The sequence below is a fragment of the Agelaius phoeniceus genome, chromosome 28 (assembly GCF_051311805.1).
Source record: "Agelaius phoeniceus isolate bAgePho1 chromosome 28, bAgePho1.hap1, whole genome shotgun sequence".
NCBI classification, from domain to species: domain Eukaryota; kingdom Metazoa; phylum Chordata; class Aves; order Passeriformes; family Icteridae; genus Agelaius; species Agelaius phoeniceus.
In genome coordinates, this window is record NC_135292.1 from 6,764,017 (window position 1) to 6,789,524 (window position 25,508).

The following is a 25,508-nucleotide window of genomic DNA, read 5'->3' on the forward strand; positions in this document are numbered from 1 at the left end:
CTGCGGGAAGGGATTCAAGCACAACTCCGACCTTGTCAAGCACCAGCGCATTCACACAGGGGAGAGGCCCTACGAGTGTCCCCAGTGTGGGAAGAGCTTCTCCTGCAGCTCTAACTTGACCCGACACCAACGGAGGCACCGGTAAGGGAAGCCCTGCGAGTGCCCCGAGTGCGGGAAGAGCTTCGTGCGCTGCTGCAGCTCCATCCCCCACTGGAGGAGGCACTTTGGGCACAGCCCTGGTCACTCACATTCCCTGTGATCCATGTTGGGAACACACCTGGCTGCTTCTCCTTTTCTTTGGCCTGAATTTTTTTCTCTTTTCCATGTGTTTCCACTCCAAAAGCCAAGAGGGATGGATCTGTCACCTCAAAACCACTCAAATCCCTCTGAAAATAACTGAATTTTAACCCAAAAAGGCTCAATCCTACCTCAAATTCCTTGTTCCCTCCTCAAAAAACCTCAATTCCAGGCCAAACTCAATCCAGTCCACAGCCACCAGGGTGAGATGGGGTTAGTAGGGGACTGGGAGAAGTGGGATCCCAATTTGGAGCAATGGGATGGGGATTGTGTGGGGCTGGGTGTGTGGGTTGTATTTGATAGGAAATAAAACTTTCAGAGTTACTGATTTCTGTCCCATTCATTTTCAGTCATTTCTGTTTGCAGAGTGCCACCTTCTCAGCTGATTCAATTCCTATAAAAGTCCCATTTTTTAAATCATCTAGCCTCTTAACAATTAAAAAACCAATATCCAAATAAAACCATGCACCCCAATAAACCTTTTAAAAATAATTTTAATTGTTTTGGAGTACTTAAGGATGTTATTAAAGTTTAATTGTTTGGTTAAAATGTCTGAGAAATTATAGTGGTGTTTGGTTTTGTGTTTAGTATATTTGTAATATGAATTGTTTAACTAAGAGGTGTTAGATTGTATGTTAGTTTTTTAGATATTTTTTATCTCAAGTATATTAGCCATCGAGTTAAAATTTTCAAAAGGTATTTCTAGATATATAATTTGTTTATTTATATGCATTGGTAATATTATAGTAATAGTTGTTGATTTGGGTTGAATCATTGTTGGAGTATTGTAAAGAAGAGTTGAGATTTTTATATTTCATTTTTATTATAATTTATTTAATTTCAATTATTATTTCTTTGTTTATAATTTTATTGCAATTTTTTGAGAGGATAGGAAGGAAGTTCAAGGGCAGGAACATTTTTTCCTTGCTGGGAACTGGAATTCCAGACCCTGGGAGTGTGTGCAGGACCCCACAGACTGGGATCAAAGATGGGCTTGGATCAAATATGGGCTGGGACTGTTTTTTAAAGTAACTTTGTTCTATAGTTTTGATTTCTGTCGTTAATTAAGCTCAGTGAAATAGCTGCTTGTGTTAAACTGCCTGCTTGGATGGGATAACATCCAATGCACACTGGGTGAGGACACCTGTACAGATCTGCCAACTATCAGCACTCCCCGTCTGAAGGCAGAGTGCACCAAGGCCCAAAACCTGGAGGTGATAAAGAGAATGGACTAAAACCACAGCCAAGGAATCTGCATGCTCTAAAAAGGCAGATCCAGGGCAGAGCCATGCTAAACAGTTCTTGGAAGATGTAAACTGGGTGCATCTTGGCACTCAGCCAGGAGCACCCTGTTACCTTCAGGGATCCCCTGAAATACCTTTCCCCTTACATCAGCCTGGTGCATATTCATAGAGCCTCATGCACAGCAACTGGGAAGGGTTTAACACTTTACTGGGTATATTAGCGTTCAGAAACACATAATCACCAGAATGATTATATGCAGGTGCTTTTATTGAAGAGCTCTGGGTGTCAGGGGTACCAACCCAAATCTGACTCCAACATGGGTTCGGGATGAACATGTTTTTATATTCTATCGTTATATAACTTTCATGTTAATGATTAAACTTCAGTTGTTCTATTGTATACATAGATTTCAGCCAAGCATGGGCTCCTCATGGCCCCCCTCAAACTTCTAACATAGTTTCTCATGATTCTTCTTATGATTAAACAATAATTATATTTAATTACTAAACAATCATCACATCTAACAATTATATCATTTATCACGTTCTGCTTACGCAGGTGCGATTTCACATGATCTGGCAAGCACAAAGCCTAACATTTTCAGAGTCTATTTTTGACATTTTTCCAGGGCCCCACTATCATTCTCCCCCCTTTGAAAGCATTTTCACTTCACTATAGGTGTAAATGTTTTCACTTGATACAGTCCTTTATTTATCAATTTATTCTTGACGTTCTTCAAGTCCATGGTTGATGTAAACGTTGTCGTGGATGCTGTCACGCACTGGAGAACCAGAAGATGGTGGGCGTGGATCTCGTGTCAGAGCCTTTATTATCTTCTGGTTCCAGGACGTTTTCTTCTGTATCTCTCCTTTCAAGATGCTGTGAACTAACCAAATTGCTAAGAATACAATTAGTAAGATTATCACACTCTCAATGACAGATTTAATCCATGAACTCACATTCCACCCTAACCCTTTAAAGATTTTGCCTAGCCAGGTCGTAGTCAAATCCTTTTGCTCTTCTTGTGCTTCATGCTCTCTTTGTTTCAACTGATTGATGTCATATTCTACATCTGCAGTTACATTTGGGATGTGAACGCAGCAATGACCAACCCGTCCCTTTAAAAATCCACATACTCCATGCTCTTTCAGGAGTAACAAATCTAAGGCTAATCGATTTTGTCATTTCTGTGCTGGCTTGTAATTGTAGTTTAATTCTTTAAATCCTTCCCAGGTGACTCTTGCCAGTCTATCTACCTGACCTGTAAGTTTGTACAGCATCTCCCTACTCTGACAGTTTGCTGTAGGACCAAGCAAAGACTCTAGGGCCCACCCAAATTTCACTCCACCAGAGGGTTCTTGCCAAGTGTCATCTGGATTTTCATTGTCTAGAACTTCTCATCTTGCTCTTACCTGCACAAGTTCATGTTTTCCGTTAAATGGGGACGTTTTCCAAATTGGATATGAGGTTGGGAGGCCTAAAGTAATTTCCTTTACTTTCCCATCTACAGGCAGATGTGTTGTCCAGGTGCCATCGCTTGCTGCCCATACAAATTGTCCTGGACCTCGGACTGTACTCCTGGTACATCCTACAACTGCTTTATAATTCACTCTGCCTTGTTTATGTTTGATCCCTCTGCAAGCACAGCCAGTGTTTAGGGCTATTGCCAGAGGTGGCATCTGCTTTATCTCTGCATCATCAGAAGTGTAGTCATAAGTTTTATTACATGCCCACCAACTTACTTGGTCTGCCCTCGTTCTGCTGCTGGTGGCAGTGTTTGTTACTGCTGGATCTGTTTCATTCTCGGAGCCTTCCCACTTAATGCACCAAGGGGTGTTTGCCATACATTGGAATCTTTGAAGGATACTCACAGACCACGCACTGTCCCAAGGCTCTGTCTGACCTTTCTGATCCTTGGCCTCACACTTCCATACCAGAGTGGTTTCTGTAACATTTTCTGTAATCTGTTTATAGTGTGGCAAATAGCATTGCCATTGTGTGATGCCTCCTGATTCTCCCATAGGGGTTCCTAGTGTGCCATCACTTAGAATACAGTCTTTCTGGCCCATGGGTCTCATCCATGTTCCTATTTTCTCCCAAGTTTCCTTGACTACTTGCCTCGATTCGGGTACCTGTTTGCATGCAATTGTTTTGTTCTTTTGTATTTCAGGTAGTTTTGCTGTTATGATTCCCCAATTTACTGAGTCTCCTGCTGCCTTTGGTATTGGCAGACAGGAAGTTATTCTACAGGTGTTTTGCATTTTGGCAAAGTGATTAATCCAATCATTACATTCTCAGCCCAAACTGCATTAGAAACCTTTATCACCTGTGTTTCTGCTTGTACCTCTCTCTTCATTCTAGAATGAAGAGTGGTTAGTTGATCTTTTTGCATTCCACATCCCAAAGACATTAATGACCGTACCATTGGCACAATTACTGATAGCATTCTCAAAGTGATTAAACACATCTTATCTGCAGCCTTGTTGGTTCCACAGTTTACACAGTCCGTGATCCAGGATGGATTTTCTTCACTCGGGTGTAGTGAATCCAGGGGTCCACACCGGCTACTTTGGCTGCTGTAAAGGTGGTCAGCAGTACCTGGTGGGGCCCACTCCACTTTTCTTTCAGCGGTTCTTCGTTCCAGTTCTTGATGTACACCTCGTCTCCTGGATGTATGTTATGAACTGGGTTCTCGAGAGTCAGCGGTCTATTCCACACGAGGATGCTCCGGAGCCGAGCTAAAGTTTTCCCGAGAGACAGAACATAATTATACACTTCCTGCTTTCCTGTGACGTGCACATTAGGGTTAGGCTCAGGAGATTCATATGGTTTCCCATGCAATATCTCATAAGGGCTGACTGACATCCCACTCCTAGGCTTTATCCGAATCCTCAACAGTGCTATTGGCAAAGCCTGGGGCCACTGCAATTTGGCTTCTTGGCATATTTTACTGATTTGCCTCTTTAGTGTCTGATTCATCCTCTCTACCTGTCCACTCGACTGGGGTCTCCACGGTGTGTGCAGGTCCCAAGTTATCCCCAGCAATCTACTTACCTCTCTTACTACTGTAGCTATGAAATGGGGCCCCCTATCTGATGATACCCTAGGGGTACCCCGAACCTGGGAATAATCTCCTGTAGTAACCACTTTACTGTTTCCTTTGCTTGGTTGGTGCGACAGGGAAGGGCTTCTGGCCACCCAGAGAATGTGTCAACCCCCACTAACAGGTATTTGTATCCTCGAGTTCTTGGCAAGTCTACAAAATCTACCTGCCAATAGTCTCCTGGCTCTATTCCTATCCGAATTCTTCCTAGCTGTGCCTGTCGTCTAGCCACTGGGTTGTTTTTCAAGCAGATATCACACTTTGACATTACTGATTTTGCCATTGTTAACATCCGTACCGAAATTAAACTCTGCTTCAGCAATTGTACCAATGCCTCTGCTCCCCAGTGACATTCGTTATGTTTAATTTGTAGAACTTCTCTCATTATCAAGGGGGTACCACTATCTGTCCTTGTGCAGTCACATACCATCCCTCTGAATTCTTTTGTGCATTTAGCAAACGTGCCAGTCTCTCATCTTCTACTGAATATTTTGGTTCTGGAGGCAAATTGAATTGGGATACATTAAGCTTTAAAGGTATCAATGCCATTATTGTTTGCACCTCTCGAGCAACCTGTCAGGCTGCCCAGTCTGCCTTTCGATTTCCCTCACAGATTTTGGAGTTTCCTGATTGGTGTGCTTTGCAGTGTATGATTGCCACTTGTTCAGGTTTTTGTACTGCTTTTATCAATTGCAGGACTGCATTCTGATGTTTAATGTGCATACCCAGAGAAGGACAATAGTCCTCTTTCTTTCAGCAGTGCTCTGTGTACATGCACCACTCCAAAAGCACATTTTGAGTCAGTCCAGATATTTACCCTTTTCCCTTCACTTAATTCTAGCGCCCTGGTTAAAGCAACCAGTTCTGCCTTCTGGGCAGATGTATTTGGTGGTAATGCCTTTGCCTCCACTGCTGTACTGACTGTTGTTACTGCATACCCAGCGTATCTGGTTCCGTTTTCCACGAAGCTGCTCCCATCTGTAAACAGCTCCCACTCTGGCTGCTCTAGTGGGACGTCTTTCAGGTCTTCCCTTGCTGAGTAGGTGTACTCTATTACCTCCACACAGTCATGCTCTAATGGGCCTTCTTCAGTTGTGGTACCTGGGAACAGAGCTGGATTCAAAAGGTTAGTTTTTTTTAATGTGACATCACCCTGCTCAGTCAGGACTACCTGGAATTTCATCATCCTGCTTGGGGATAGCCAATGGCTCCCTTCTGCTCTAAGACAGTGGTTACCATGTGTGGTACATTGACATCTATGTGCCTTCCCATCGTGAGCTTCCTGGCTTCTTGTATCAGCATCACAGTGGCTGCGACTGCCCGCAGACATGGAGGCCACTCGGCACTTATGCTGTCAAGTTGTTTGGAAAAGTAGCCCAGCGGCCTTTTCCAGCTTCCCAGACCTTGGGTCAGGACTCCTAGTGCTAGGCGCAGCCTTTCATGGACAAACAGCTGAAAATCTTTAGACAGATCAGGTAAGCCTAATGCTGGAGCAGTTGTCAGTGCTTCCTTTAATTTTAGGAAGGCTTCTTTCTGTGGCTTGCCCCAGGTGAATGGCTGCATCTTCTGAGCTTCACACAGGGGTTTTGCAATCAGTCCATAGTCCATGATCCACAGGCGACACCATCCTGCCATCCCGAGGAAGACTCGCAGCTCATGTAGATTCTGGGGCTCTGGAATAGCACAAATAGCTTGGATACGGTTAGTGCCTAGTTTTCGTTGCCTTTGTGAAATTTCACATCCCAGGAGATCACAGTCTGTTGGGCAATTTGTGCCTTTCCTCTGGGTACTTTATAACCTCCCATTCCCAGTGAATTTAAAATCTCAATGGTTACCTTTATACAGGTTGCTTTTCTTCTGTAGCTATTAGTATATCATCAACATACTGCAACAACAGGTATTGGTCTCTTGGAACTTGCCCATTCTCGGTCCAAATCTCCAGCTCCTTTGCCAGTTGGTTTCCGAATAGGGTCGGCGAGTTCTTATATCCTGTCTAGGTGAGCTGGGTCTTTCTCCCATTCCCTGGGTTTTCCCACTCACAGGCAAACAGTTTCCTACTTTCTTTGTCAATGGGGATGCAGAAAAAGGCATCTTTTAAATCAATTTCAGTAAACCACTTATATATCTCTTTTACGGATATCAGCAATGTGTAGGGATTTTTTACCACTGGAGAAATGTCCTTTGTTATTGTATTTATTGCTCTCAAATCCTGCACTAATCTATATTCACCATTTGGTTTCTTTACTGGAAATATTGTGTATTAAATTCTGGTTCACATTCTTCTAAAATTTGGTATTTCAAGAATTTCTCAATAATTTTTACTTATTCCTTGCCATGCTTCTGGTTTTATGGAATAGTGTTTGACTTGTAGAGCCCTCACCCCTTCTTTTAACTCTACATGCACTGGTTGTGCCAATTTAGATTTCCCTGGTATATCTGTCTCCCATACAGAGGGAATCACTGCATCTCCTACCTCCCTAGGGGTAGAGGGAACAGGTTTTTCTTTGATCATTAATATCTGTCCCGTCTTTGATTCAGATATTTTCATTATAAGCTCCCCATTTTCAAAGGTTATTACCGCATCAAGTTTCTCTAGCAAATCTCTCCCGAAAAGTGGAATTGGACACTCAGGTACGTATAGGAATTTGTGTGTTATAACTTTGTTCCCAAAACACAAATCTAGGGGTTGCAAGAATGGCCGTTTTTCCTCTTTCCCTGTAGCTCCGACTATTGTTGTTTCCTTGTCCCCAATTTGTCCTTGCAGATCATTCAACACCGAGTGAGTAGCTCCTGTATCTATTAGAAATTTGACCTCTTTATGTCCTAATTGTATATTTAAAACAGGTTCCTTAACTTGTTCTACTGGCTCTGTGTCTAGTCAGCTGGTATACTCCCCCAAAACCATCCCCTTGGTAACCTGCTGGCACTGATTGCCCTGGTGAAACTGGTTGTTCAAGTCTGGACATTGTCTCTTCCTGCTGAACTTCATATAGTTTAGACCAATTTATAGTTTTGGGAACAGCATTCTGAACTCCTATTTGGATCCACTCTTGATATTTCCGTAGTCTCCCCATATCGCAAAATAAATTAGGGTCCCAATTTGGATCCTCAATTGGGAAATTCTCATCTCAATTCCCTGTTACGAATCCATTTCTGATGTTCTCTCTTACCCTTTCTTTGGCTGCCTTAAGTGCCATCTCTTTCTCAGTAGAATCCATCAAAGTATCTAATATTAATATATTAGATATATTAATATATTATATATAGATATATATTAGATATGTTATTATACTATATATATTTACATATATATATAATATATATAAATATATATGTAATATAATAATATTCATATTATTGTATGTCATCCCAGTCAGGATTTTGAGGTTTTTATAACCATTTTTAATACTCATGCCATTTTATCAGGATTTTCTCTATGAATTCTGGCTGATTGTTTCCAAATAACTAAATCTGCAGGAGTAAAAGGCACTTTTACAAATACTGGCCCTTCCACTCCTACACTTTGTCGCAAGGGGGCAATTACAGTCCGTTTTTGTCTGCCTATGTCTTTTCTATCCATAACTGGGGCAAGGTTAGACCGACTCCTGGTTCTGTGGGCTACCCCATCGTTGATTCTCTCTCTCTCCTTCCTGCCACAGTTAGGTTTTGCTCATCTTCCGAGGAAGAGGGATCAGGTGACGATGGGAGAGGAGAATAAAGAGGGAAGGGTGTACTAGACGAGACCGGTTCAGGACTAGGTGGGGTAGGAGCAGGCAGTGGGATAGGGACAGATGGAACAGGTGGGATAGGGTTAGGTTCTCTTGTTCCTATTGGAGCTACCTGTAAATCAATATCTGTATAATTTTCCCTACTCAGGCTTTCTTTCAACGCCAAGTGTTCTAAACAACGTTCCTCACAAACCCCACACTTATTGCTTGCAGATGTTTTAACCATCATTAATCCACATTCATCCTGCCATTCTGGCTTTCCCCATAAATAGAAAAACAAATCAACATACGGAACCTCATCCCATTTTCCTTCTTGTTTACAAAACAACATAAACTGCGAAATAGTGTTATATTGCAGAGTCCCGTATTTTGGCCATTTTTCACCATTCTCCCAGGCATATTCTGGCCACCATGTATTACAATAATCAATCAACTTAGCTTTACGTAATTCTTCCCCAAAATTACCCTGTTTCCAATGTGCTAATAAGCACCCCAAAGGAGAACTTTGCGGGATAGAGGTGTTGGCGCCCAAAATCCCTTTAAGTTTCTCCATTCCAAATATACCACAAATTGCCGAACCCGCAACGCTTTCGCGATTGTCTTATGGAACGGCGCCTGGGCTTGTACCAGCAGGAATTCCTTTAGCCCAACCAAGCGTAGCTTTCGCTGCGTCTCATTGGCAGGCACCCAAGCCAAAGTAAAAAGCACCTTACCTTTCTCCCAGGGACGTGGCGAGCGGCAGAAGCGGTCGCGGCCGATCGAGCTCCCCGAGAATCCCTCGGTGCCGGCTGGAGCGCGGTCGAGTCGCGAAACTCGCTCAGCAGCACCCGCAGGGTCCCATCCGGGGTCGCCAAAATGTTAGCGTTCAGAAATCACAGAAGCAATTATATGCGGTGCTTTTTATTCAAGAGCTCTGGGAATCGGGGTAGTTTCCACCCAAATCTGATTCCGACCATACATTCGAGGTGAACCTGTTTTATCCTCTATCATTACATAACTTTCATGTAATTATTAAACTTATATTGTTCTATTGTATGGACAGATTTCAGCTAAACATAGCCCCCTTTAAATTTCCAACATAGTTTCTCACGATTCTTCTTATGGTCATATAATAATTATATTTAATTACTAAACAATCACCACATCTAACAATTATATCTTTTATCATACTGCTTAGGCAGGTGCAGTGACCTGAGAAAACACAAAGCCCAATATTTTCAAAGACTATTTTTAACATTTTCCAGGGCTCCACTATCACTTTTATTTCTTGTGGGAAAAAACCCTCCATCTCAACCAGGCACTCATGGCCAAAATTGGGCAACTGCCTCTGGAATTCCTTATATCCAAGGATAGCTCCCAGACAAAAGCTGCCAGGACTGACAAGTCTGGCTGGCCTTGGCTTCCTGAGGGCTGGCCCTCATCTGCCTCTGAAACACTGGGGTGTTGTTCTTCTATTATTTCTAGAGTCCCATATTGTTGTTATTAGATTTCTAAAGTCCATATCTCTCTGATGTATTCTCATGGCTGCAGATCTTCACTGACTCCTTCTGCTGCATGCTGTTCTCTCTCAGGTCGGGGCTCCTCCAAGGCTCTCCCTGACTGGCTTACCCACCCCCTTTTATCCCGGTCATTTTCATCAGTTACAGCTGCAGCCCAATTAAGGACATCACAGCTGCAGCCCATCAAGGGCAACCGGGACCTCTGGGGCAAAGCCTCTATACACATATTCAAATACATTACCTCTACTATATTTCCCCCTTTGCTTTTACTTAATTTAACAGTTATACAGATGTTAAATTACAATACATACATTTCTCATGACTCACAGGTCATGCACAACCCACATTCTCCCATGACTCACAGGTCATGCACAACCCACGTAGCTCCTTGCTCAAAGGCCATACTCTTTCACAGCTCCTTGACCCAATGGCTATGTTCCGTCGCAGCTCTTGGCTGCCACAGCTCTCGGCTGTCTTATCTTCTGCTAGCAACCACCGCAGCTCTTGGCTGTTCTGTCGCAGCTCTTGCCCACCACAGCTCTCAGCTGTCTTATGCTCTGCTAACTATCACGTCGGGATCACCACTTGTTGTTCTTCTATTATTTCTAGAGTCCCATATAGTTGTTATTAGATTTCTAAAGTCCATACCTCTCTGATGTATTCTCATGGCTGCAGATCTTCACAGACTCCTTCTGCTGCATGCTGTTCTCTCTCAGGTCAGGGCTCCTCCAAGGCTCTCCCGGACTGGCTTACTCGCCCTCTTTTATCCCGGTCATCTTCATCAGTTACAGCTGCAGCCCAATTAAGGACATCGCAGCTGCAGCCCATCGAGGGCAACCAGGACCTCTGGGGCAAAGCCTCTATACACATATTCAAATACATTTCCTCTAATATACTGGGGCTGGGTGGTTTCCTTCCTTATAAAAAGAACTCTTCTTCCTTTCCAGGCACCCACAGCCAAAACTGAGATTCCACCTCCAAAATGCCCAATGTCCAACCAAAGCCCCTAGACAAAAGATGCCAGGAGAGACAGGGCTGGCTGGCTTGGCCTGAGGGTGGCCACCTCTCATCTTCTTCCTAAACACTTGGACTTTGTGCTTTACTTTCCTATGGGCAAAAACACCCATCTTGACCATGGCCAAAACTGGGATTCCACCTCCAAAACTCCGTACATCCAAGGACTGCTCCCAGGTGAAAGCTGCCAGGACAGACAGGTCTGGCTGCCCTTGGGCTCCTGGGGCTGCCTCTCCCCTGCTGTCCAAACACTGGGGCTGGGTGTTTTCCTTCCTATGGAAAAGAACCGTCCTTCTTATCCATGCAGAAATGGCTGAAATTGGGGTTCCACCTCCCAAATTCCCGATATCCAAGGGTTGCTTTCAGACAAAAGCTGCCAGGACAGAGAGGTCTGGCTGGCCTTGGCCTCTGATGGCCGCCTTTCATCTGCCCCTGAGACACCACCGGTGTTCTGTGCTTTCCTTCCTATGGAAAAGAACCATCTTCTCCTCCAGTGTCCATGTCTGAAATTGGGATTCCACCTCTGAAATTCTCAATATCCAAGGGTTGCTCCCAGGCAAAATCTGCCAGTACTGTCAAGGCTGGCTGGCCTGGGCCTCTGGTGGCTGCGCCTGCAACAGTGGGGCTGGGTTCTTTCCTTCCCATGGAGATCCCTGGGACACTGTGGGGACCTCATGGAACCACGGGGATCATTGTGGCACCACTGGAGCCCATGGAACCAAGGGGATCTTTGTGGCACCACTGGAGCCCAGGGAACCAAGGGGATCATTGTGGCACCACTGGAGCCCAGGGAACCAAGGGGCCATGGTGGCACAGAGGGGCTCCATGGACCCAGAGACCATTGTGGCTCTGTGGGGCCTGATGGAACCTTGGAGACCATTCCAACCTTCAGGGCCACCTGTCACCAAGGGGGCATTATGACACCTCAGGGCCCCATGGAAGCAAGGGACCATTGGGACACTGTGGGGCCCCATGGAACCCAGGGAACATGGAACAGCTCTGGCTGGCTTGGCCTCCCAGGGCCCACCTGACAGCTCTGGCTGATCTTGGCATGTCAAGGGCTGCCTCTCATCAGCTCCTGGAGCACTGGGGCTCTCTGCTTTCCTTGCTATGGAAAAGAGCTGTCTGACTTTCCAGATGGTCATTGTCAAAATGGGTACTCTGCCTAAAATAATTCCTATTTGCAAGGGTATCTCACAAAACAAAACCTGCCAGGTCTGGCTGGCCTTGCCCTCTGGTGGTCACCTCTCATCTTCCCCTGAAACACTGGGGCTCTGTTCCTTCATGCCTATGGAAAAGAACCAGCCTTCTTGTCCAGGGACCATGGCCAAAATTAGAATTTGGCCTCCCAAATTCTGTATATCCAAGGATTGCTCCCAGACAAAAGTAGCCAGGAAAGACAGGTCGGGCTGGCCCTGTCCTCTGGTGATTTCTTTAGACTCTGAGCTGAATGTTTTCATTTGGAAACACTTTGGAGAGGGCCCAGAGATGTCCCAAGGAGTGGGGTTTTGGAGGCCTTGGGCCCATGAGCACTGTATAGGGACAAAGGAGCTCTGTGCTCAGTGGGATGGAGACTGAGGACAGTGGAGCAGAGCCATGAGAGTGCTTAAAGAGTGATTTCAGGGATGGTGGATCCCTTTCACATAGTGGAAAACAGCCAGAGAGAGAAAGAATTAATGCCAAGGGCAGCTGGGGAGGCCCAGAGTGACACCAGGAGGAAGGAATTTCCCTGTCAGGGCAGGGCTGTGGTGCAGCACGTCCCCAGCAGGAGCCTGGAGCAGCCCCAGGCTTTGTGTGGGCAGGCAGGGGCAGGCAGGAGGCAGAGCTGTCAGCAAAGGAAGGGCCCAGCCAGGTGGGGCAGCCGGGGGATGCCCAGAGCCTGCAGGGACAGAGGCCAGGGCAGGGACACCGTGGGACAGCCTGGGCTGCACAGGGCACAGGGATGGGCAGCAGCTGCAAGACAGCCCTGACAGAGCCAGCTTGGGCAGCACTTTGGCCATGGCTGCTGGGCCTGGGCCTGAGCCAGGAGGGGACAAGTGACCCTTGCAGGCCTGGGGCCTCATTGCCTCCTTGTCCCTGCTCAGCAGCCTGGCAGGGGCTGCCCCACACTCCTGCCCTTGGCATTGCCCATCCCCACATGCCAGGGCCCATCCCGGGAAGAGCCCTGAGCAAGGAGGGAGGGACAGGATCTGCCTGGCCAGGCCCTGGGGCTCAGGCCTTGGCCCTTTACATTCCTGAAACAAATCCAGGTTTGCTCAGCACCAGAGACACCTTTGCCTTGTTTGTCCCCAGCTGCCATCAGTGCCTCCAGTGTTCTGCTCTCCCTGGAACCCGGGGACACTTTCTCAGTGCTGTCCCTCACAGGGATCTCTTTAAAGTACAGGAAACTTCAGTATTTCAATCTCACTCTGAGCTCTTGAGAAGTCTTTGAGCCCACTCTGAGGGACTGGGTGTGATGCAAAGAGCAGCAAAGGCCCAGAGGGTGATTAAAGTCCTTGTGCTGTGTCTGTGCTGCTGAGCTGGGCTGGGCTCCTGGCCCAGAGGCAGCTCCTGGCAAGGGCAGCAGAGCTGCAGAGAGACAGCTCTGGCCAGGAGCAGCTCCTGTGCACAGCCCAGCAGGGCTGGGGCACTGCCAGGGCCCCTCAGGGACACGAGCAGGGCACAGACAGAGCTCACAGGGGCTCAGCACTGGCCGGGGCTGTGGGATGTCCCCGCGGGGGCTGTGTCACAGCAGCACCTCTGGGGCTGTGTCCCAGAGCCACAGAGCAGCTGGGATGGCAGCAAGGGGCTCTGTGAGAGCACAGAGTGGGCTGTGTGACAGCACTGAGGGGGTTGTGACATCACAGAGCTAGCTGTGACATCACTGAAGGCGGCTCTGTGACATCACAATGTGGGTTGTGACATAGAGTGACAGAGCAGCTGTGTGATGCCACAGAGAAGGCTGTGACATCACAGGGTGACTGTGACATCACAAATCTGCTGTGTGACATCACATAGCAGCTGAATGACATCATATGGAGGTTGTGTGACATAACAGAGTGATTGTGTTACATCACGGGGGCTGTGTGACATCACAGGGGCTGTGTGACATCACGGGGGCTGTCTGAGGTCCCTGGGGAGGTCACTCTGCCCCGGCCCCCTCACCGCTCCCCCCAGAGCAGTCCAACCCTGCTCGTGCACAGCGGGGTCCCCTGTCCCCCCGGGTCCCCCCGCCCCCGGCCCCGCAGCCTCCCCCAGAGGATGTTCCACGAGATCGACCCCAGAGCCTGACACGGGGACGGGGGGCCGGGGCCCTGGGGGTGGCACAGGGGGACAGGGACCCCCCGGCAGCGTCCCCGTGTCCCCCAGGGCCAGAGCCTGGGCCAGGGCTCCTTCACCCTATTATAGATAAATATCATAATATTGGCTTTTTGCAAATATTAAAATGGATTTTATATGTGTGGTGTTAAAATAACCTTGTTCTAAAAATATAGTTTTTATTTCTGTTGTTAATTGAGCTTAGACATAGTAGTGAAATAGCTGATAGAAGTGTGCTTGTGTTAAACTGCCTGCTTGGATGGGATAACATCCAATGCACCCAGGATGAGGACACCTGTACAGATCTGCCAACTATCAGCACTCCCTGTCTGAAGGCAGAGTGCACCAAGGCCCAAAACCTGGAGGTGATAAAGAGAAGGAGCCAAAACCACAGCCAAGAAACACACATGCTCTGAAAAGGCAGACCCAAGGAGGGGCCATGTAAAATCATTCCTGGAATATGTAAAGTAGTTTATGGATATGCATGAGGCTCTATGAATATGCACCAGGCTGATGTAAGGGGAAAGGTATTTCAGGGGATCCCCAAAGGTAACAGGGTGCTCCTGGCTGAGTGCCAAGATGCACCCGGCCATAATAACCTTTGCTCCATGGTCCTGATCTCCCATTGTCCTTTATTAAACTTTGTACATTTTCACATGAGAGTGAACGTGTTTTTCACAAATGGAATCTCAAGGAAACAAGGGTCAGTTGTTAAGCCAAGGCTCTGCTTTGACCAAGTGGGGCCCACAGGACACAGGTGCCACTGGGACATTGCCAGCTCTTGTGGAACCCAGTGTCCACTGTGACACAGCAGAACCTCATGGAAACACGGGGGCCACTGTGACGCAATGGAATCTCATGGAAGCAAGTGTCAGTTGCGAACGCAGCAGGGCCTCACAGAACCCAGGGGCAACGGGGACCGTGCTGTGGCTCGTGGGAGCAAGGGGCCATTGTGACCCAGCGGGGCCTCCTGGAACCCAGGAGAACATTGTGGGCCCATGGATCCTCATAGAAGCACAGCCCCATTGTGACAAAGTGCAGCATCACAATGGTCTCCTGGGTTCCATGAGTCCTCGCTGTGTTTAGAATTGACACTTGGTTCCCCAAGATTCCATGGCATCCCTCTGCTCTCCTGTGATTTGAGGCTGTGCTGTGTCACAATGGACACTTGCTTCCTCCAAGGCTGGAGATGTCCCAGTGGCACTGGGCTTCCATGAGGCCGCGCTTTGTCACAATGGGGCCTTGCTTCCATGAGATTCCATTGTCCCACAGTGGTCTCCTGGGTGCCACAAGGCCTGCCTTTGTCACAGTGGAAACTTGCTTGCAGGAGCCCTGGCAATGTCCCAGTGGCACAGGGGTTCCATGAGACCCTGCCGTGTCACAATGGGCCCTTGGTTCCATCAGGTTCCATTGTGTCCCAGGGCTCTCCTAGGTCCCATGAGGCCTTGGTCTGACACAGTGGTGTCTTGTTCCTACCAGGCCTGACAATGTCCCAGTGGCACCTGTGTCCCATGAGGCCCCACTTGATCAAAGCAGAGCCTTGCTCCCATGAGATTCCACTGTGTCACAATGTTCTGCTTGGTTTCATGAGAACCTGATGTGTTGACAATTGATCCTTGGATCCTAGAGATTCCATTGCATCACGGCACTGTCCTTGGTTCCATGAGGCCCTGCTGGGTCACAACTGGACCTTGGTTCCATGAGATTCCATTGTATCACAGCAGTGTCCTTGGTTCCATGAGGCCCTGCTGGGTCACAGTGGAGCCTTTGTGCCATTCATTGCCATGGTGCCGCAATGGTCTCCAGCATTCCATGAGGCCACGTGTAGAGAGCTTTTTGGAGAATTGGTTAGCTGAGAAAGGACATTCCGATGTGATACCGATGGATAAGGGTAAGAGAAACAAGCTGGGAACTGAGCAACCGGTGCCTAATTACTGACGAAGGTCACAGTGACCTTCTCTAAAACGGGAAGACGGGGGAGAAAATTGCTTGCCAGAAAATGTAGCTATCCCAAGGTAGAGAAATTAGAAGAATGTACACATAGAAGCAAAATAATTGTTAAGAGATAGAAGTACGTGTGTTTGATCTAAGTGTGCTTTAACCAATAATGAGCTCGGCTTTTGCAATATGTATAAGCTTCATTAACACTAATATAAATATGTGTGGAGTTTCAATAAACTTCGGGATTTGCTATTCATCGCATATGGTGTGTCGCATCTCTCCCGCCGCTACGACAAATGGTGACCCCGGACGTGTTCCTTCGGGACTAGCCACGGTCGGAGGCGTAAAAGTCAAGTGCAGGTCCTTTCGCGGCTGGGGACGGCAAAAAACACCGCTGAAAAAAGAAGGTGTCGAGTGCCCCGGGTGAGCTCAGAGGAGTGCCCGGCTGCTACGTGCTGCCGGACCTGAATAGAGCCGCAAGAAGCGCACTATCGTCGTTAAAATGGATAAAGACAGGCAAGCAGCATATGATTTATTTACTGACTTTTTACGAGGGCGTCAGATTAGAGGGATAGATTTACAGAAAGAACTTCCTGGGTTGTTAGCTTATGGGTGTGCACAGGGGCTTTTTCGTAATCCACATACAGTGCATGAATTGTCGGAGTGGCGTATATTCGGGGATAAGCTGTGGCACGCAGTCATAGATGACGATAAGACCACGAAAAAGTGGGGGAAGTTATGGCGAGTCGTTCATGATGAATTGCTAAAATACCAGGCAGAGGAAAGAGCTGCCCGGCAGGCCAGTGCAGCTCATGAAAGGAACAGGAGTTATGGGGACTGGTTTGGTTCCCCGCTGCCTCCTGTTACGTCCACAGTCAATCTGCCGCCGGCATCGCCTTCTACCTTAAACGGCAGTTCCCCACCCCCATCGGTGCCTGCTTTAAGCAGCGCGGCCCCGCCAGCTTCGGCGCCTGTTTTGACGGGCACCCCCTCACCGATTTCGGTTCCTGCCTCGGGTGGCGGTCTGCCGCCGGCACCGGCATCTGCAATAAGCGGCGGCTCCCCGCCAACACCAGCCCCCGCTCCAGACAACGGCTCCCCGCCGCTACCAGTTCCTCTTTCGGGCAGCAGCCCCCCCCCGCGTGTCCTCCAGCCGTGCCGTCCGCGCCGCCTGTCCCGGTGTTAAGCCCTACACCTCCTCCGCTTAGCGGTTCGACCGTCCCCGGGTCGGACGGTGACCTTGCAAGGGCCGTTGCTCAGCAGCGAAGGGAGGCATGGGCGGTGGTAGCTAAAGAATTTATGGACACGGGGGATGAGGAGGCAAGATCGGCTGCTATGGAAATGGCCTGCCCGGTGATCTATTCTCCCCAGCCGGGCGGAGGGTTTCAAGCCACAATAACTGCCCTGGACTGGAAACTGTTATTGCAGTTACGATCCACAGTTAGTCAATTTGGAGTAACTAGTGAACCCACAAAACAAATGCTGGATTACATCTGGGGCACTCAGGTTTTGCTGCCGGCAGATTGCAGGACGGTAACACGGCTCATTTTTACTCAACACCAACAGCTTTTATTTAATGCCCATTGGCAGGCGATTTGTCAGCAATGTGTCGCAGTGGTACGGCAACCAGGAGACCCGTTATATGGGGTGACCCTGGAGGAGTTAATGGGGTTCGGGCCGTTTCTTAGAATGGAGGCACAAGCGTTGATTGGGCCCGAAAAGTGCAGGGAGGCTATGCGGTTAGCACGTTTAGCTATCGACAGAATTAAGGACCCGGGAGGAATTCCTTCTTACATGGGAATGAAGCAAGGTATGGAAGAGTCTTTCGGAGCTTTTATAGACAGGGTAGCCAGCGCTATTGAACGAGCAGGAGTCCCTGAATTCATGAAAGGGTCCATGCTCAAACAATGCGCACTTCAAAACGGCAATCAGCTTACCAAGAATGTGATAAATACCCTGGGGGCTAATTGGTCTATAGAGGAAGCTTTAGAGCGATTAGCTAATGTCCCGCTGGGATCACAGGCAATGTTAGTAGATGCTATTAAAGAGCTAGGGGCCGGGTTGCAGAGGCAGGCAGAGTCCTCTCAAAACCAAGTACTGGCAGCCCTCGCCCCGCTCCAGGCAGCTGCAATAAATGCTCCACGAGCTCCATCCACTAGCCGATGCAGGTGCTACCGATGTGGAGGAACGGGACATGCGCGACGGGACTGTCCCACCGTCAGTGTTTGGTGTAGCCGTTGCCACCTGGACACCCACAATACCGGAATCTGCAGACGCCGCTCGGGAAACGGCAGAGCCAGCGCGCCCGCCAGCCGCCGCGCCCAGACACAAATAGCAGCTGTCACAACTTCGACTCAACCTGCCCCCAGCCCGCAACTGCCGGGAGCCTTGGACTAGACCTCGAAGCAGCAGCAGCCGTGACTTTGATGACTACTCGCCCGGAAAAGGTTCCAACTGGGGTAAAAGGGCCACTCATTATTGACGGCTTACCTATGGGGGCTCTGCTTTTAGGGCGTTCCTCGGCTACGATGATAGGATTATTTGTTTTAGCTGGAGTAATAGATGCTGATTACACAGGAGAGATTTCTATTATGGTGCATACTCTTTTTCCACCGATGCGGATCGAAAAAGGACAAAGGATAGCTCAATTGATTCCTTTGCAGCAGTTGGCTAAGACTGTACCCCCTCACCAGGCACAGTCCAGAGGAGAGCATGGATTCGGATCCACGGGGGGCCTTGCCCTTTTGACGATGAACTTAAATGAACGGCCAAAGCGCACTGTCATTTTGGACTATCAGGGCGAAAGGCGAACCTTGGAAGGACTGTTAGACACTGGCGCAGACTCCAGCATTGTGAGTCCGGATTTTTGGCCCCACAATTGGCCATTGCAGTCAACTACTATGCCAGTAACCGGAGTTGGAGGCCTGACACTTGCAAGGAAGACACCCATGCTATCTGTGACGGTTGAGGATAAAACTGTATGGGGTGTTTTGTCAGTTGTACCTTTGCCTCCTACTGTGCAGTGTCTAATCGGTCGGGACATTCTGGCTCAGATGGGTGTGGTTTTGACAAATGAGCACCCTTTAGGCTAAGGGCCATTGCATGGACTTTCCCAATCCCATTGACCTGGACCACGAACACTCCGGTATGGGTTAAGCAGTGGCCTTTAAAAAGGGAAAGTCTCGAGCAGGTTCACATGCTGGTATACGAACAATATAAACAAGGACATTTACAGCTGTCGACAAGTCCATGGAACACGCCCATCTTTGTGATTAAGAAGAAGTCGGGAAAGTATCGCTTAATACATGATTTGCGAGCTGTGAATGAACAGATGGAGCCAATGGGAGCCCTACAACCTGGTTTACCTAACCCGGCTATGCTACCAAGGGACTGGCCACTTTTGATTATTGATCTGAAGGACTGCTTTTTTACTATTGCTCTGCATCCTCGAGATACTCGGAGGTTTGCATTCACTTTGCCGTCTTTAAACAGAGCAGAGCCGGACAAGAGATTCGAATGGGTTTCTCTTCCCCAGGGAATGCGGAACAGCGCCACCTTGTGTCAACTTTATGTCGCTGCAGCTCTACAGCCCTTGCGACATGCCTGGCCTGACACAATTATTTATCATTATATGGATGACATTCTATTTGCACAACCAGAACCTTTTGCGCGTCAACAAATTCAGGCAATACATGATGCTCTGAAGCTCCATGGACTGACTGTAGCTCCTGAAAAAATTCAGTTGTCTGCACCGTGGAAATATTTGGGGTGGACACTTACTGATCAAATTGTTACCCCTCAGAAATTGCAATTAAACATCAAATTACATACATTGCATGATGTTCAGAAATTACTGGGGGATCTACAGTGGCTACGCCCCATTGTTGGTATCCCTAATGATCTCTTGGATGAGCTTCGACCTTTACTGAAGGGGACTGATCCGGCACAGCCTGTTCGTATAGCCCCTGAACAGGCTGAGACACTGCAGCAGATATTGGACTGTGTTACACAAGGCAGTGTTCGGAGACGTGATCTCGACCTTCCTATACAGCTGACGGTTTGGTGCGGGCCAAGATTTTTACTGGGTGCACTTACTCAGCATAACAGAAAAACGGGGGAGACATGGGCCTTAGAATGGATATCTCCTCCACTTCAACAACAGAAAACCCTTCTTCAGAAAATTGAAAGTCTAGCTGATCTGCTTAAAAAGGGTCGTGAATGGACAATGCAGATTATGGGAAAGGAACCTGATCAGATACAGATACCAATGAAAAAGGATACATTGACCTGGTATCTGGCAAACAGTATGGAGTTACAAGAGGCCCTGCTGGGAGCCGGTAGCGTGACTGCCACTGATGATATTCCCAATGTACCATTGAATTGGGTAGGACAATAGGGTTGGATTCAATGCCCAAAAAGATCACTGAAGCCCTTATCGGATGCTACAACTGCCTACACTGATGCAGGAAGAAAATCTAAAACTGCTGCAGTGACCTGGCGAGAAAAGGGACAATGGCATCATCATATACTCCGAGCTACTGAGGTGGACACTTTACAAACGATGGAGCTTTTGGCTGTTGTATGGGCCATGATGCATTTCTCTGGACCTCTTAACATTGTAACAGATTCTTTGTATGTTGCGGGAGTGTGTGAGAGAATAGAGGATGCCTCCATAAAAGAGGTTCAAAACAGGAGGTTACACGAGCTGTTTATGCAACTGCAGAGAGCAATTAGGCTAAGAAAGCATTCCTTTTGTGTTATCCATATCAGAAGTCACAAATGGGATATTGGTCTGGGAGAAGGTAACATGCGAGCAGATAAGTTAGTCTCAGTCACACAAGCAACTCCGATTCCCAAACAGACCATAGCCAGAGAGGCACACTCCATGTTCCACCAGAATGCAAAAGGCCTCCATAGAGAATTTCAAATATCTATGGAGGAGGCACGGGCAATAGTCAAAGCCTGTCCTATATGCAGTCATCATAATGGAGGCTGTGGTTTAGGTCTGGGAGTTAACCCAAGAGGGCTGAGCACAAATGAGACCTGGCAAATGGATGTCACACATGTGGCAGAGTTTGGGAGGTTGAAGTATGTACATGTTGCCATAGACACTTACAGTCATTTTATATGGGCCACAGTGCAGACTGGTGAGAAAGCAGGTCAGGTAGAGAGACATCTCAGCAGCTGTTTTGCAGTAATGGGAGTACCACAGCGTATCAAGACAGACAATGGGCCTGCTTACAGTAGCAAAAGAATAAAGCAATTTCTGCAAATGTGGGGAATAGAGCACATAACCGGCATCCCCAATTCTCCTACAGGACAAGCGATTGTTGAGAGAGCAAATGGTACCTTAAAAAGATATCTGAGTAAATATAAGGATACCAGAGAGCCACAAGAGAGATTGTTAAAGTGCTTGTTTGTTTTGAACCACCTGTGTGTTTTTGGGGAAAACAAGGTTCCTGCTGTGATTCGTCACTATGTACGTGAAGCAGATGGTGTAAAGAAAGATGTGTGGGTGAGATACAGGGATCCCAAGTCAGGACAATGGCAAAGTCCTGCTAAGGTGTTATATTGGGGCCGCGGATATCTTTGTGTTTCTACTCCTACAGGACCTTTGTGGGTACCTGCTAAATGGACCCGAGCAGCTGTGCTTGATGGAACATCTCGACCGGCTGAGCGAAGGGGATCGTCAGCGGGTGGAGACGAAGCTGCTGATCATCCTTCGACCGATACTTCTCAAACTGAAAGGACACTGTGATGAATTTGAGGGCATGTGTTGCATGAATCTCTCTGATCATGCACGATCTGTACACTCACAGCTCTCTGAGTTACGGAGGTTAACTGGGAACTTACAGGTGGAATCAGGCCTTGGTATTGATGGATGGCTCAAATCTTTAAACTTAGGATCATGGTTACGTTCAATTATTAAGGTTAGCATTGTAGTAGCTATTGTAGTTTTGTTGTTAGTATTAGTTTTGCCTTGTTTTTGTATATGCTTGCAGAATATGGTGCGAAAGATGATAACTACTGCATTTAATCAAACTATGCTTGTTCAACAGAAAAACAGGGGAGATGTAGAGAGCTTTTTGGAGAATTGGTTAGCTGAGAAAGGACATTCCGATGTGATACCGATGGATAAGGGTAAGAGAAACAAGCTGGGAACTGAGCAACCGGTGCCTAATTACTGACGAAGGTCACAGTGACCTTCTCTAAAACGGGAAGACGGGGGAGAAAATTGCTTGCCAGAAAATGTAGCTATCCCAAGGTAGAGAAATTAGAAGAATGTACACATAGAAGCAAAATAATTGTTAAGAGATAGAAGTACGTGTGTTTGATCTAAGTGTGCTTTAACCAATAATGAGCTCAGCTTTTGCAATATGTATAAGCTTCATTAACACTAATATAAATATGTGTGGAGTTTCAATAAACTTCGGGATTTGCTATTCATCGCATATGGTGTGTCGCATCTCTCCCGCCGCTACGACAGCCACGCAGCAAAAGAGTGGACCCTTGAATCCATGAGTTCCCATTCCATCAGGATGATCTCTTGCATTCCATGAGACCCTGCTGTGTCACTAAGGAGCCTTTGTTCCATGTGTTCCCTTTGGGACACCATGGTCTCCAGTGCTCCATGAGGCTGAGCTGTGAAACTCTGGGCTCTTGGTTCCATGAGATCCCACCACGGTGTCACCATGGTCTCCTGGGTCCTGTAACAATTCACACTTGGTTCCACGAGATCCCACCACGGTGTCACCATGGTCTCCTGGGTCCCCTGAGGCCCCTCTCTGTGTCACAGTGTTTGCCTTGGTTTCCTGAGAAGCTGATGTGTTGACAGCTGACCCTTGGCTCCTTGAGATTCCATTGCATCCCAGCGGTGTCCTTGGTTTCATAAAGCCCAGGTTTGTCACAAGGGAGCCATGGTTTCAGGATATTCCATGGTGACACAAGGGTCTCACCACTCTCTGAGGCTGCACCGTGAAACAGTGGACACCTGGTTCCATGAGATTTCGTGGGGTAACAGTCAATTCTTTTGCTTCTTTTCTGCCAAGGTCGGGATGAAATCCCAAGACAGCATTTCTTGTTTGGACTCAGGTGTTCATTAGCTCTTGTCTCTAGAACAGTCTCACAAGCTGTGAGTTCTGCAGCACTTCGCTAACAAGGTAAAAATGGAGCCCCATCTCTCTCTCTGCAAGGTCTTCTGAGGATAAACTGTCCAATTAAGAAATGACACCTAAATTGTTTTTACTTTTAACCCAATAACCAAGCACCCGTGCCCAACATAAGGGACTTTTTTATCCAATTACACAATACCACCGAAACACGAGGAGGAGGAGGAGAAGGAGGAGAAGGAGAAGGAGAAGGAAAAGAAGGAGGAGAAGAAGAAGAAGAAGAAGAAGAAGAAGAAGAAGAAGAAGAAGAAGAAGAAGAAGAAGAAGAAGAAGAAGAAGAAGAAGAAGAAGAAGAAGAAGAAGAAGCAGGTGAAGAAGGCAAAAAAAAGGATCAACCTCCACCCTAAAACCTCCATCTTGCTTTATATATATTACTATATTCTAAAACCTTAAACTCCAAGTTGTCCACCATGTGATATTACACCCTTCTATTAAAACTCCACACCCATAATCCCAGTTCCATCATTCCATTTTGGAAGCCTTCTCCACAGCCTCAGGTCAAATGCAGTGTTCTCTTGGGGGTCAGTGTCTGTCAGCTAAGAAAATCCAAAATTCTCAGCAGCCCGGGTTCCAACAGGTAACAATGTTCTCCTGTGTTCCAGTAGGTTCCATTAGGCCTGGCTCTGTCACCATGGACACCTGGTTCCATGGATTCCATGGGGTGACAATGTTCTCCAGTGTCACCATGGACACCTGGTTCCATGGGATTCCATGGGGTGACAATGTTCTCCAGTGTCACCATGGACACCTGGTTCCATGGGATTCCATGGGGTGACAATGTTCTCCAGTGTCACCATGGACACCTGGTTCCATGGATTCCATTGGGTGACAATGTTCTCCAGTGTCACCATGGACACCTGGTTCCATGGGATTCCATGGGGTGACAATGTTCTCCAGTGTCACCATGGACACCTGGTTCCATGGATTCCATTGGGTGACAATGTTCTCCAGTGTCACCATGGACACCTGGTTCCATGGGATTCCATGGGGTGACAATGTTCTCCCGTGTCACCATGGACACCTGGTTCCATGGATTCCATTGGGTGACAATGTTCTCCCGTGTCACCATGGACACCTGGTTCCATGGATTCCATGGGGTGACAATGTTCTCCAGTGTTCCATCAGGCCCGGCTCTGTCCCCATGGACACTCAGTTCCATGGGCAGTGTCCGTGTCCCAGTGGCACCTGTGTTCCATGGCACCCCTGTCTGACCAGGGACAGTTTGTTCCAGGACATTCCATGGAGTCCCAGCGGTCACTTGGGTTCCATGCAGGTGCCTGGGCAGCGGGAGCTCAGCCCAAATATCCTGGGGGTCCCTGGGCTGGTGTTTTTTGGGGGGAACCTTTGGATCTTGCAGGGCTCCAAAGCTGAGCCGTGGATGCCCCTTGGGACAGAGTGGAGCATCATGGAAGCCAGGAGAGCCTGATGGAAGCCAGGAGACCCTGATGGAGCCAGGAGACCCTGATGGAGCCAGGAGAGCCTGATGGAGCCAGGAGACCCTGATGGAAGCCAGGAGAGCCTGATGGAAGCCAGGAGAGCCTCATGGAAGCCAGGAGACCCTGATGGGAGCCAGGAGACCCTGATGGAAGCCAAGAGAGTCTGATGGAGCCAGGAGACCCTGATGGGAGCCAGGAGACCCTGATGGAGCCCAGGAGACCCTGATGGAGCCAGGAGACCCTGATGGAAACCAGGAGAGCCTGATGGAGCCAGGAGAGCCTGATGGAGCCAGGAGACCCTGATGGGAGCCAGGAGACCCTGATGGGAGCCAGGAGACCCTGATGGAGCCAAGGGTGCAGCGGGACACAGAGGGACCTCACGGGAGCCAGGAGAGCGTTGTGAGGCTGTAGAACAATGTGGCACCGAGGTTTCACTGGGGCTTGGCAGAAGCTCCTGGAGACAAGGAAGCGCTGGGAGCCTCCGGAATCAGCGTCTGCAGGAGGATTTTCTGCTCCCTCCTGGGATGCTGGTGGACAATAAAGCCTGAGGCAGCCTCCCAAGGGTCCGGCTGTGCCACCAGCGGGGGCCACATCTGGGGGGACGCCCGGCCAGCCCTGGCCCTGCTGCTCCTCCTGGCCGGGCCTGGAGCTGCTGGGAGCCCGGGCTGGGGGAATCCTCAGGGCTGTGCAAGGAAAGGTTCAGCACAAGCAGCCCTGGAGCGAGATGTGCAGTGTGAAACACGCCAATCACTTGATTTTAAAATTGTTAAAGTTCAATA

The 25,508-nt window shown here is 48.2% G+C and overlaps 1 protein-coding gene across 1 annotated transcript in view; it reads right to left on the reverse strand.

Annotated features, from left to right (window-relative positions):
- Positions 1-25,508, reverse strand: part of LOC143696050 (uncharacterized) — a 78,189-nt gene that overhangs the window by 13,653 nt on the left and 39,028 nt on the right. Inside the window, exon 3 of the mRNA XM_077191256.1 lies at positions 6,436-6,443. Within this exon, the coding sequence (XP_077047371.1) occupies positions 6,436-6,443 (8 nt within the window). The remainder of the gene's footprint in view (positions 1-6,435; positions 6,444-25,508) is intronic.